We start from the raw sequence: 13,389 nt of genomic DNA, 5'->3' as shown, positions 1-13,389 counted from the left end.
ACTTTATTTATTTATTTATTTTATTTATTTTTGGCTGTGTTGGGTCTTCGTTTCGTGCGAGGGTTTTCTCTAGTTGCGGCAAGCAGGGGGCCACTCTTCATCGCGGTGCGCGGGCCTTTCACTATCGCGGCCACTCCCGTTGCAGGGCACAGGCTCCAGACGCGCAGGCTCAGCAGCTGTGGCTCATGGGCCCAGTTGCTCCACGGTATGTGGGATCTTCCCAGACCAGGGCTCGAACCCGCGTCCCCTGCATTAGCAGGCAGATTCTCAACCACTGCGCCACCAGGGAAGCCCTAGCATGCGAGATCTTTGTTGCGCACACGGGGTCTTTCGTTGCGGCGTGCGGGCTCCAGAACGCGTGGGCTCAGTAGTTGAGGCATGCAGGCTCTCTAGTTGTGGCGCACCGGCTCTAGAGCGTGCAGGCTCAGTAGTTGTGGTGTGCGGGCTAAGTTGTCCCACGGCATGTGGGATCTTAGTTCCCCAACCAGGCAGGGATCAAACCCACATCCCCTGCACTGGAAGGTGGATTCTTAACCACTGGACTACCAGGGAAGTCCCTTTTTTAAACATTTTTACTGTAAAAAATAGCATATGTAAAAAGTATATATGTATATATGCATACGATTTAATAAATGATTATAGTGTATAATCATTTGTATACATACATATGTATATATGCATACAATTTAATAAATAATTATAGTGTGAACACTGTGAAACTACCACCAAGTCAAGAAATAGCACCCACATGCCCCCTGTATACCCCTCCCTGGTCACAGCCCCTGCTCTTGTCCCTAGAGGTCTCATTACCCTGACCCACTCATCATTTCCTTGCTCTCCTGGAGAGTTGTACCACCTATGTGTGATTTCTAAATGATGTAATGTAGTCCAGTTCCCTACTCTTGGACTTCATATAAATGAAGCCATGGGACTCATCACTGTCTTGCTTCTTTTAGTCAATATTGCTTTAAAAGCCTCTGTGCTGCATTATATAGTTGATTCATTTTTATTGCTGTATAATATTCTGTTATACTAATGTATCATAACATTTATCCAGTTTACTGTGGGCAGGGCATTTGGGTTGTTTTCAGTGGTTTTTTTCCACCTTACAAATAGTGCTGTTGCCAGCATTCTTATTCTTGGCTTCTAGCTTACAGGACTGAAACTGCCCAGTCATAGGCATGCATGTCTTCACCTTTAGTTGATAACGTTTTCCCCACACCTCAGGTGACTAGAATGCCATTGGCTCCTCAGCTGGCCTTTGGGTACTTGCCAGCTTCCTTTCATCCGAACCAGACTTGGAGGGGAGGCTGATAGAGAGCTGGGCCAGCTCAGGTGGCTGAGGTGCTCTCCTGGCAGGATGGGTTGTCTTCTGTTCTCAGGCTTTGTGAGAGAATCTGTTGCAGTTCTTTGTGAAGTCCGTGAAAAAAGCACACCCAGCTCTCAGTTGTCTTCTAGTCTTCACATGCTTGTAACCCTTCTTCCTACCAGGGCTTTCAGTGCTGGTCTGTACCCACCCTCTGCTCCCCAGCCTTGCAGGTGGGAGTTAGATGCTGGAGCACATCTCTCAGGAGATGCTGGAGCACATCTCTCAGGAGAGCAGGGCTGCCCCTGGGGACTGTCCCTCTGTGTTTCTGGGCTCCACAACTTCACGAACTGTGATTGGAGGCAGACAGGAGCGCTGACCCCATTTTCAGCTTCCCTTTGCCAGTGCAAGCAGAAAGTTCCTCGGACTGTTACATGTGTTCTCGTTCGTAGTTGTAGGGCAGTGGCCAGTTTTTGCCTATTTCATCATCTTCATGGGTATTTGTTTTTCATTGTTTAATTTTTAATATTTTTAATCAAAAACATGTATTCACAGTAATAAACAGTATAGAACAACTTAGGATGACAAGTGGCCGGCTCTAACCCTTCCCTCCCCATTCTCAGTCCTTCTCCCCAGAGGCAAATTCTTCTAACCGTTTTTATTGTTGGTCTTCCATTTCTTACTTCCTGAACTCTAAATTATATGCATAGTCCTCTTTTCAACGTAAAACCAACTATAGACCCTCTCTGTTGGAAAAATGAAGATTTAGCTCATTTACATCACTCCCATGTTCCCTTTATTGTTGTAGGATGATTATTTAGTTACTGTATTGGTTCCTTTTGATACTTAAAAAAAAAATCTGTTTCTTGTTATGACTTTTTTTTTTTTTTTTGGCTGCGTTGGGTCTTTGTTGCTGCGCATGGGCTTTCTCTAGCTGCAGTGAGCGGGGGCCACTCCTCTCTGTGGTGCATGGGCTTCTCATTGAGGCGGCTTCTCTTGTTGCAGAGCACGGGCTCTAGGTGCACGGGCTTCAGTAGTTGTGGCACGCAGGCTCAGCAGTTGTGGCTTGCGGGCTCCACAGTGCAGGCTCAGTAGTTGTGGCTCACGGGCTTAGTTGCTCCACGTCATGTGGGATCTTCCCAGACCAGGGCTCGAACCCATGTCCCCTGCATTGGCAGGGGGATTCCAAACCACTGCGCCACCAGGGAAGCCCCGTTCTGTTGACTTTTGACAGCATCATTTGACATTCTTCCTTGAACAGTGAGGCTACGAGCACCGCTTTCTCCTTTTTTCCACTTTTTCTCCCCTTTTGGCTGTAAGCTGTTTCACTTTTATGATATCAAGGTTGCTAACTTCTTGAGTTGGATGTTTAGATTTTTTAAATTTTCAGCCTTTTTTCTTTTCTAATACATGTATTTAAGATGATAAATTTTCTAATCATGGCTTTAGCTGCATCCCACAAACTGTGATATATCATTTTTTAATCGTCATTTATTTCAAAATATTTTCATTGTTATGTCTTCTCTGACCTGTAGGTTATTTAGCAGTGCATTTATTATTTTACAGGCATACGGAAACTTTATAGTCGTTATTTAATCCTAGCTTACACTGTGGTCAGAATTTGTATTTTCTGCAGTTGTTAAAGATGAGATGCTGTATTTGTTGGGTCAAGTTTATTGTGTTGTTCAAATATTCTATATTTTTGTTAATTTTTAATTCACATGTTCTATCAGTTATTGAAAATGGTATATTAATTTCCCACTACAATTGTGTGTCTGTTTCTCCTTGTAGTTCTTTATATATTTTCTTCATATATTTTGAGGCTATGTTAATAGATACATGACAATTTAGAATTATTAAATCTTCTGGTGATGAAATCATTTATCATTATGAATTGTATTTCATTCTGTACTTCTACAGTAGTGAAACTTTCACTTTATAGTCTGACATTAATATGGCTGTTCCAGCTTTGTTTTCATTAGTATTTATTGGTTCAACTACAGTACCTAACATTTGCTAAACATGTATTTCACACTAATTGGTCACATTTCCACAGGTTGTCAGTTCACAGAAAAGGGCCCATCCCTTGCCAGGTGGCAGGGTAGGAGATGGAGAGGGCCTGGGTAGCAGAGCCCGCCAGCTATCACTTGGTCCTGCAGGATTGATGGAGCCAGGTTGGCGGGCAGCCCTTGGCTGGCCCTTTGGGGACAGGGGCTCAGAGACATCCTGTTTACTCGACTCCTGTACAGGACTGTGGGTAGAGGCGGGCCTCAGGTAGGTAGCCCAGGGGTAGGCTCATGGATGCACGTGCCACCACAGCTCCTGAAGGTGGGGTCATGGGAGGTGGGGTCCCCTGTGCCTTGGATCATAGGAAGGAAATGGAGGCCTCTTCAAGGGGGTGGCTAGTGCCTGGCTGGGCAGGCGGGAAGGGCTCCCCAGACGTGGCACAGACGTTACAACGCAGACGCAAGCCCCTGTCGCAGGCCTGGGATGGCAACACAGACCAAAGCACCAACGCCCCAGGGCAGGCGGGGTTTCTTTCCCAACAGAAACATGGAAACAGAGCAGGAGCTACAGTATTCTTCTCCCACAAGATTCCTCAGAGAGGAGTAGACCAGGGTGTCACTCAAGAGCTAGTTTTTGTTTTCCTTTTCGTGGAAATTTGAGTCAGCAGCATTATCACCTATTGTAAGATATTTCAGAGAAAGAAAACAGTGGTCACCAAAGGGCAAAAGTGACCCCTGGCTGGCAGGGCTGGCTCCAGGATTTGGAAGGCCAGCCTCCACCAGTAAGACAGCTTTCTTCTTGGGCTCGAAGCAAGCTCTGGCCTGATTCACAGGCTGCAACTGATTCCTGAGCAGCCTGTGGCTCAGGGGGGACTGGATTAGGCAGAGGGGCCAGGCATCTTGTGAGCCGGTAGAGGCAGGGTCACTGTGGCTCATGTTGCAGGACAGCCAGCAGTCTTCAAGTCTCAAGGGAGCCCAGCTGTGGCCAAAGAGGAAGCCCCAGCATGTTCTCTGGGGCCCCTGCCTCTGAGGTAACAGTCCAGGTCTGGCTCCCAAGACCAGAAAAGAAGCCGATGCTTGTGGTAGCCAGGAGAGGGGTTTCTGGGGACCCTGTAATTAAATACACATCCCTGAGTTGTGGCCCTAGAAACCCTTGCCTCAAGGCTAATCAGTTTCCAGCACCTGGTGGAATGATTGCCGTTTCTTATCCTGAGACACAGATAAAACATCATTTCACAGACACTGGACATAGATGCTTCAAGCTGAGGGAAAAGGGAGGAATGATCAACTGCAAAGGCAGAGAGGGGAGTGCAGGGGGATTCTCACGGATCAAGTTGGGGAAAGAGTGGTGGGTTTTTTGTTTACTTTTTTGTTTGTTTCACCATTATTTTGAAGAATAATTTTACTTGATATTCAGTTCTAGACTGGCAGGTATATTCTTTCAGGACTTTGAAGGTATCATTCAAGAACCTTCTGGCTTCCACTGTTTCTGGTGAGAAGCCAACAACTGTCTAATTTTTTTTTCTTTTGAAGGTAATCTCTCATTGGCTGCTGACATTTTTTTTTCCTGTCTTTGTCAGAAGTGTTTTTCAGATGCATAAATTTTGTTTATTTATTGATAGCATCTAATTATCTGCCAAATTCTCAGTCTTGTCTTTTATGCTTGAACATACTGAACAGTTAAAGTCTCTGCCTGATAACTCCATTATTTGAAACCCCTGCACATCTGTTTCTGTTGTAGATTGTTTCTCTTATTTTTTTCTTTCATGTGATTTATCTTCCTGCTTGCCTGGTTATTTGTTAGTTTGCTTGTTTATTTTTGTTTAATGCTGGGCATTGTATATGAAAAATTATGGAGGTACATTCATCCTGGGGCGGTGTTTTCTCCTGCAGAGACTCTGGCTTCTCTTCTGGGCGGCCGCTCAGAACACTAGATGCCACGCCCCCGGTGCGGTTCGGCCAGTGAGGTCACTGGAAGCCGCCTCGGGCTCTGTGGGGCCTGTCCACGTCAGTTCTCAGGAACACAGGGGTTCTCGACTGTGGCAGGACTGACCTTTAGGGCCAGAGAGCTCTCCGTTGCGGGTGCTGCCCTGTGCGTTGCAGGGTGTTCAGCATATCTGGCCTCTACCCATCAGACGCCAGTAGCACCCCTCCCCCACTGCTGTGACAGCTAAAAATGTCTCCGGGGACCACTGGTCTAACACATGTGTGAGTCCAATTCAAAGCGTGACGTTTGTCTGCTCTCTCCTTGGCAGGCCCTGGAGCTCAGTTTTTAATCCCAGTGGCTCTGTGAGACTGTCGAAGGAATTAAATAATTCAGGTGGATTTCTGTCAACAGTAGTTATAATCAATTTTTAAAAGTACTTGTGATACTTAGAAAAGTAGCCTTCATTTGCCAGGGCTTGCGATCTAGAAAATTAAGTTATGGGGCCCAGCTCATTCCCTCATAAATCAGACAAAATGTTTCATAATAGTTAATCTAGTTTCTATTAGTAATGTTCTAAAGCTGCACTGAATTTTTTAAAACAAGAACAGTAGATAATTGACAATACAATTGATACAATAATTGTTTTCCTTTTCTAGGTCACCTACAATGGCTGGAGGATTGTTTGCCATGAACAGAAACTATTTCAGTGAACTTGGACAGTATGACAGTGGCATGGATATCTGGGGAGGAGAAAATTTAGAAATATCATTTCGGGTAAATTTTTTTTTTGCATGCTTGATTATTAACTGTGTGCAAGGAATATAATTTTCATCCATGATCCCATATTTTCTGTAAATTCTCTTTGACTGTCTTTATTAACAAATTGTCCTTAATGAATACTATTTTACCACAATCTATAATGTGGATAATACCCATTCAAAATATCAAAAGCCTATAAGAAGCCTTGCATTTATTTTGTAAGAATTTAAAAGTGATAGTTGTAATGAATAGTTAGGTATGTATTAAGAAGTCTTCATGTGCATTTAATCTAGAGTTTTGTTCTTTCTTTGTCCATTTATTAATCTTATTTGATAACCCTAGACATACATAGTTGGGGTCATCAGATTTTCCTGACTGTGCGAGACCATCCTGGTTCACACCTGTTCTCCTGGAGAGATTATTAATAGCTCCTCATTTCACTTTCAGGAGTAGCACAGCTGATAAGATAAATGATATCAACACCTGCGTATAGATTACTGAATCCTTTATATATACCGTTCCCTCCAGCTGCTAAGGTTGGGCAGATGACAGCTGTGGGTGGGGTCTGTGGCTCAGCTGTGGTGGTAAGACGGTCTTTGGAAAAGGCAGAAAGAGGGCAAGGGAAGGAATTCAGATTTCTCTCTCTCAGCAGAGGGCCCCACTCCCCGCCTCCCATCTCCTGGTCTACGTAACAGAATTCCCCCCATTCAGATACCCTAATACCTTGTGCATATGCCATTTCGTATTTTTGCAAATGTATTTTCCTACTTAATCTTTAGAATTTGAAAGTTGCAAGGTATAATAGATATTGTTAGTTCAGTCTTTGTAGATAAGGTAATTGAGTCTCATAAAAATTGAAATAACTATATAAAGTAACTCCGTCAAGAGCAAAATTTAGACCAGAACTAAGATCTGAATCTTAATCTAGAGTTATTCTGTATATTTTATAAAAAAAATTTTTTTTCTAAGAAGTGGTGTGTGTATGTTTGTCTATGTTTCATGAGAAAGTACCTGTAAAACTGAGATTAGAGGATTGATGAGTAAGCATTCTTTGTCCCTAAGTCCTGAAGGTCAACTTCCTTGATCTGTTAAAACAACATGTATGGTAAGTACAATTTTAGACACAGGGTAGTAAAAGAATATTACATTGTTTTAGAGTTTTGTTTCTTTTTAATCGTAAAGACAGATAATTTTTAAAAATATACACTTTGACTTTATTCTATTTGAATAGTTATATCTAATAAGATAAAGCATCTTGCAAGGTTTCACAAACACCTGTTTTCATGAAAATTCGTACATCGATTTCACAGCACTGTGAGGAGCTATTAACACATATTCTGCTTCTGACCAGATCTGGATGTGTGGAGGTAAGCTCTTCATCATCCCTTGCTCTAGAGTTGGACACATTTTCCGGAAAAGGCGACCGTATGGTTCTCCAGAGGGCCAGGACACCATGACACACAACTCCTTGCGGCTGGCACATGTTTGGCTGGATGAATATAAGGTGAGATTAAATCTCTCACCGAGAAGGATGGATGATAAGGCTGGTAACTCCGTTGGCTTTGGTTGCTTCTCTCTCTGGCCGATTTCTGTTGAATGACCTTCGCTTTAGGGCCGTGTCTTTCTGGGTTTCTTCTCTCTCTTCTCTTTACCCAGTCTTTCACTCATTTTTTGTTGTGACTCCTTTTTAAATTTTCCAAGTGTCTAGTCTATGAGAAGTAATATAGCCAGCACCAGAAGAAACTGTGTTTCTCTTCAGTTTCTTTATCCGCCTGTCTCCCTCCTGTGACTCCCAAGAACCTGGCTCCTCTTTTGCTCACTGGGCTTTGCTCTGACCCAGTCCCCCTGCTTCCCCTCTCAAGACTCTGCACACGCTGTATTCCTTCCCACCTCCTCTTCTGCCATATGCAACTCTCAGTATTTTCTTTGTAATGGCTTTTTTGAGGTGTGATTCATTTAAACAAAAAAATCTATTCTCTTATTTTTCATTTTTCTTTTTTAAATTCAGGAGCAGTATTTTTCCTTAAGACCTGATCTGAGAACCAGAAACTATGGAAATATCAGTGAGCGTGTTGAATTGAGGAAGAAGTTGGATTGTAAATCATTTAAATGGTATTTGGATAATATTTACCCAGAGATGCAGATATCTGGGCCCAATGCCAAACCCCAGCAACCCATTTTTATCAATAGAGGGCCAAAACGCCCCAAAGTCCTCCAACGTGGAAGGGTAAGAAAGTGATCCTAGCAAAATGTTTCATTAAATGTTGTGTGATATAATAAGTGACATTGTAGACTTAAAATATTTAAGGATAGCCTCTGGCTTGCCTTCCATTATATTCTTTTTAGGAGAATTTCCTCTACTCAGGTGTAAGACCTTAGAAATTTTAATATCTTTGCTGTTTATATGAAGATCCTTTACCTGCCAGTGTTAAAGAGAACATGGCTTCTCTAAGTTATGTGCTGGCTTCCAAGAGGATAGCTATAAATGTGAATATACAAATAAAGGCAATGTGAGTGAGTGTAAAATTCACTTGTTAGAGACCAGTCCAAAAAGGAAAACAAAGGAGAAATGGGGCAGCTGTATACTGTTGGCCTCAGCTCTGGAACTGACTGCAGACAGGAAGTGAAAAATGGTGGTCAGGGTCTAAGTGGTGGTACCAAGTCAGGTTTTACACCCGATGTCCTGAGCAGTCATCTGAGCTTAGCAGAAACCCATTGATCAACCACAATTCTTTAGATATTCCCTTTTGGTTCTTATAAAATTTCTTCAGTTTTATAGTATCACTTCAATTTTAGATGTCTAGCCCATAAAATCGTACCGTTTTCTTGAATCATTTCTTAGAATTTGCTTCCTGAAAGTGTAGATATTGTAATTGTTGCCCGAATTTCCCTTTTGTGTTATAAAGAAGGCATCCCTCTCCTGGTTCTTTCACAATGCCAGCAATTTTTAAGTGGCTAGAATTAAGCCTAGAGCCTTCTCCTATCTTGTTGTTCTATCTTATAAAAGTCATCAAGATGTTTATTATTATTAGGTGTTTTCTCTTTAAGTAAAAATAGGTACCGGTGTATGTCCATATAGTTGAAATCCCTTACCATTATTATTTTTGCCTTGCATATCTTATCACATTTAATATTTAAACTAATCGTTTTACTTAGACTAGATACTCTGCTTCTTTTATGTATCTCACCTTTGGCATTCCTATGGCATTTATAATCTGTTTATCTCCAGTTAGGTATGTATATTATATTTAATTATGTACTGTCTGTTTGTACCTTTTGTTCTTATTTCCTGAGTTTCATTTTAAGGTTCTTTAGTGGAGAGATGGTATTTAATTTCCTTCCTCCCCTATAGTAGATTAGTAACCTTGTATCTTTAGGTAGAATTTCTACTTGACACTGCCTGCATATATTGTTAAAATTGCCTATAACCTTGAAGTCTCTATTGGGATGCTCCTGTGTGCTAAAGCTAGAATTCAGTAATAAAAAATGCTTTTTTATGACCTTTAGAATCCATACCTCTGGAATAATGTTTTCAATATTTCCTCTAAAACCTCCTTTTCTAGCATTCTAAGGCATCTTCTGACATTAGTCTTTCTGTACATACCAGCTTGTCAAGAGCAATCTCTTCTTTTACAGCTCTATCACCTCCAGACCCACAAGTGTCTGGCGGCCCAGGGCCGCCCAAGTCAGAAGGGAGGCCTAGTAGTGCTTAAGGCGTGTGACTACAGTGACCCAAATCAGGTGAGTTAGGCCTCTGGGCTCTCAGCCAGTCTGTGGACAGTGTCCTTCAGTGAAGGAAAGGGAAGCTGCTGGCAGTCAGTCTTGAGCAGGGAGGGGCAGACATCAAGATTTTAATCTGACTTTTTAAAAATTGTTTTGGGGTTTTTTGTTTGTCTTTTAAAATTTATTTTAATGAGGCATAGTTGATTTACAATGTTGTGTTAATTTCTACTGTACAGCAAAGTGATTCAGTTATACATATATATATTCTTTTCCATTATGGTTTATCACGGTATTGAATATAGTTCCCTGTGCTATACAGTAGGACCTTGTTGTTTATCCATTCTCTGTATAAAGTTTGCATCTGCTAATCCCAAACTCCCAATCCATCCCTCTCCCAACTCCCCTCCCCCTTGGCAACCACAAGTCTGTGCTCTGTGTCTGTGAATCTGTTCGTTTTGTAGATAAGTTCATTTGTGTCATACTTGAGATTCCACATATAAGTGATATCATGTGGTATTTGTCTTTCTCTTTCTGACTTCACTTAGTATGATAATCTCTAGGTCCATCCATGTTTCTACAAATGGCATTATTTCATTCTTTTTTTATGACTGAGTAGTATCCCATTATATATGTGCCACATCTTCTTTATCCATTCATTTGTTGATGGACATTTAGGTTGTTTCCATGTCTTGGCTATTGTGAATAGTGCTGCTATGAACATTGGGGTGCATGTATCTTTTCAAGTTACGGTTTTCTCCGGATATATGCCCAGGAGTGGGATTGCTGGATCATATGGCAGCTCTATTTTTAGTTTTTTGAGGAACCTCCACAGTGGTTGCACCAATTTACAGTCCCACCAGCAATGTAGGAGGGTTCCCTTTTCTCCACACCCTCTCCAGCATTTGTTATTTGTAGACTTTTTAATGATGGCCATTCTGATCAGTGTGAGGTGGTACCTCATTGTAGTTTTGATTTGCATTTCTCTTGTAAGTAGCAATGTTGAGCATCTTTTCTTGTGCCTGTTGGCCATCCGTATGTCTTCTTTGGAGAAATGTTTATTTAGGTCTTGTGTACCCATTTTTCGATTGGGTTGCTTCTTTTTTTTGTTGTTGAGTTGTATAAGCTGTTTGTATATTTTGGAAATTAAGCCCTTGTCGGTCACATCATTTGCAAATATTTTCTCCCAGCCTGTAGGCTATCTTTTCGTTTTGCTTACGGTTTCCTTTGCTATACAAAAAGCTTGTAAGTTTGATTAGGTCCCATTTTTTTCTTTTACCTTGGGAGACTGACCTAAGAAAACATTGGTACAATTAATGTCAGAGAATGTTTTGCCTTTGCCTATCTTCTCTCTTAGGAGTTTTATGGTGTCGTGTCTTGTATTTAAGTCTTGTGTATGGTGTGAAGGTGTGTTCTAACTTCATTGATTCACATGCGGCTGTCCAACTTTCCCAGCGCCACTTGCTGAAGTTAAGTTGTTTACGCTGGGAATGCTGGGAATGATTTTAGAGATTTTAGAGATCATCTGTCTAATACTATTGTGGTCTCCTTTGTACATTTTCCCTACCTCTGGTTATTGTTTGTCATAGTAATATTTTGTTTGTTTAGAGCATTATTTGTACTTTGCAGTTACACAGAATGAATTTGAATTATATAGAATTAATTGAAAGCTATATGAATTTGTTAGAAATGGCAAAGGACGTGCATCTTCTTTCTGGTCCAGAACATTAAATCTGCATTGGATGAATCAGAATATCTTTTGTAGAGTTTTCTGTGAAATTGAGTTTTCCTAACTGATTTTTAGTAGTTAGAGGAAACAGCACAATTTCAATTCATGTCATTCACATAATTTATTCTGAACTTACGTGTCGTTTCAGCGATACTAAGTGAACCTAAAAATAAGCAGAAAACTTACTGCAAACTGCTTTGCATCTGATAAAATAGCATAACCTAACATTGGTTTAATCTCCTAGTTGTAGTGCCTCAAGATTGCAGTGCTCAAAACATGTCGTAAGCAAGCTTCATTTACTTACGTTTCCATTTGAGTGGTGGACGGGGTCATTCAAGAATGAAAAGAACACTTGGGCCCTTTTTGGATAGAGTGTGTCCTTTGAAATTTCATAGATCACATCTTATTTCTAGGAGAGTTCATGCACACTATCTAAGGTGTTAACATACTGGAAAACATGGTTTAAAGAGGGTTTTGTGCCACGTCTGGGTGCGAGAGGTGTCAGTGTTGTAGACATGGAAGTGTTAAATTGTAGTGAGGTTTTGGTGGTTTAGGTTGTAGTAGGATGAGATTGGTGAAATTTGTTCCAGAAACTGTAAGAGGTTTGAGGAGATGGAGTTACACTCTCCTATCCATACTATGTTGTGACTGCACAGAATTGTACTTAGACCCTAGCCACATGTGGCTGCTGAATTGGTGATTTTATTTCATTTTAGTTAGTTTAAATTTCCTTTCCCCAGTCACACTTGACACACTGCCAGTGCTCAGTGGCCACGTGTGGACCGGCGGCTCCTCTGTTGGACAGCACGGATTGTAAGGCACCAGCACCTCTGTTTCACTGGTGTTCTGTCAGGGCGCTGACGGGGACCCTTCTCTTCGTACCGACAGAGGCAGCACACATACATTTTGGGCCTGGAGGTAGAAGCAGTAATGAATAACATAATTCAGAGGATAGAAGAAAACGTTTTCCTTTTCAATTTAGTGATGGTGCATGTTGGAGAATAAATTTATTCATTGCACTTGGCCATTTCAGCCAGTTTCAGGCCTTTGTTCCTGAAAATAATCTGAGACACCATAAAGACAACTATCCTCAAAGATCATTTGCACATCTAAGGAGAATCCTGCTTTGGGGCCATCAATGAGATCGTAATCTCAGTGCAAATGTTATTATGAGCCGGGAATAGAGGATACTGTTCCGCAGGATGATGGGATATGACAGCTTATGCACATCGTCACTGCCCAACAGATGAGGGAAATATGAAAATCAGAGCCTCAGGTGTTCTCTGTGTACAGAAGGCAACCCAGCCGCCTCACTGGGCTCCTTCAGTTCTACACAGTGTGAGAATTAAAAGCATTGTATAATTGTGAAATCTTGGAATTGGGGAAGATCTATAATCTTGTGCTCAATTAAACACAGTCAATTAAGTTAATTCAACCACTGCTTACATTTCTTCCTGGAATTGCACCTTACTTTCTCCTGTGTTAATTCACTCCATTTTCAGATAACTAACCTGGTCTGTTCCTGCTGTAAGAGACCATACAAAATAAATCCATTCTTCCACAAATGTGTGAAGTGTCGTGCAGTCTGCATTTCAGAATCTGAAGCAGAACTTGAGGTTTTGATCTTTTATTTTCTTCCTTAGATTTGGATTTATAATGAAGAGCACGAATTGGTTTTAAATAATCTCCTTTGCCTGGATATGTCAGAAACTCGCTCAGCAGACCCACCACGACTCATGAAGTGCCATGGGTCAGGAGGATCCCAGCAGTGGACCTTTGGGGTGAGGAGCTTGCTTAGTGGTGATGGGAGGATGTGAGGAGACAGACAAGGCTGAGGGAGGGAGCATGGCAGAGGGACTCATATTCTATTTACCTTGTAGAAGGTCGTTCTGAGTTTGTAGCATCCCATAAATAAGTAATCTGAAATGTTCCACGTCTCTTC

The 13,389-nt window shown here is 41.6% G+C and overlaps 1 protein-coding gene across 4 annotated transcripts in view; it reads left to right on the top strand.

Moving 5' to 3' along the window:
• GALNT11 (polypeptide N-acetylgalactosaminyltransferase 11) overlaps positions 1 to 13,389 on the top strand; it is a 47,553-nt gene that overhangs the window by 33,362 nt on the left and 802 nt on the right. For 3 of the 4 annotated variants that reach the window (XM_059932990.1, XM_059932992.1, XM_059932991.1), the window contains exons 7-11: positions 5,896 to 6,013; positions 7,350 to 7,502; positions 8,007 to 8,225; positions 9,635 to 9,739; positions 13,091 to 13,228. In XM_059932990.1, the coding sequence (XP_059788973.1) occupies positions 5,896 to 6,013; positions 7,350 to 7,502; positions 8,007 to 8,225; positions 9,635 to 9,739; positions 13,091 to 13,228 (733 nt within the window). Of the gene's footprint in view, positions 1 to 5,895; positions 6,014 to 7,349; positions 7,503 to 8,006; positions 8,226 to 9,634; positions 9,740 to 13,090; positions 13,229 to 13,389 lie in introns of those variants that run through there. The other variant, XM_059932993.1, reaches the window with a different exon arrangement.

Source organism: Balaenoptera ricei, chromosome 9 (genome assembly GCF_028023285.1).
Source record: "Balaenoptera ricei isolate mBalRic1 chromosome 9, mBalRic1.hap2, whole genome shotgun sequence".
NCBI lineage: Eukaryota > Metazoa > Chordata > Mammalia > Artiodactyla > Balaenopteridae > Balaenoptera > Balaenoptera ricei.
This window is presented reverse-complemented; position numbering and strand designations above follow the sequence as displayed.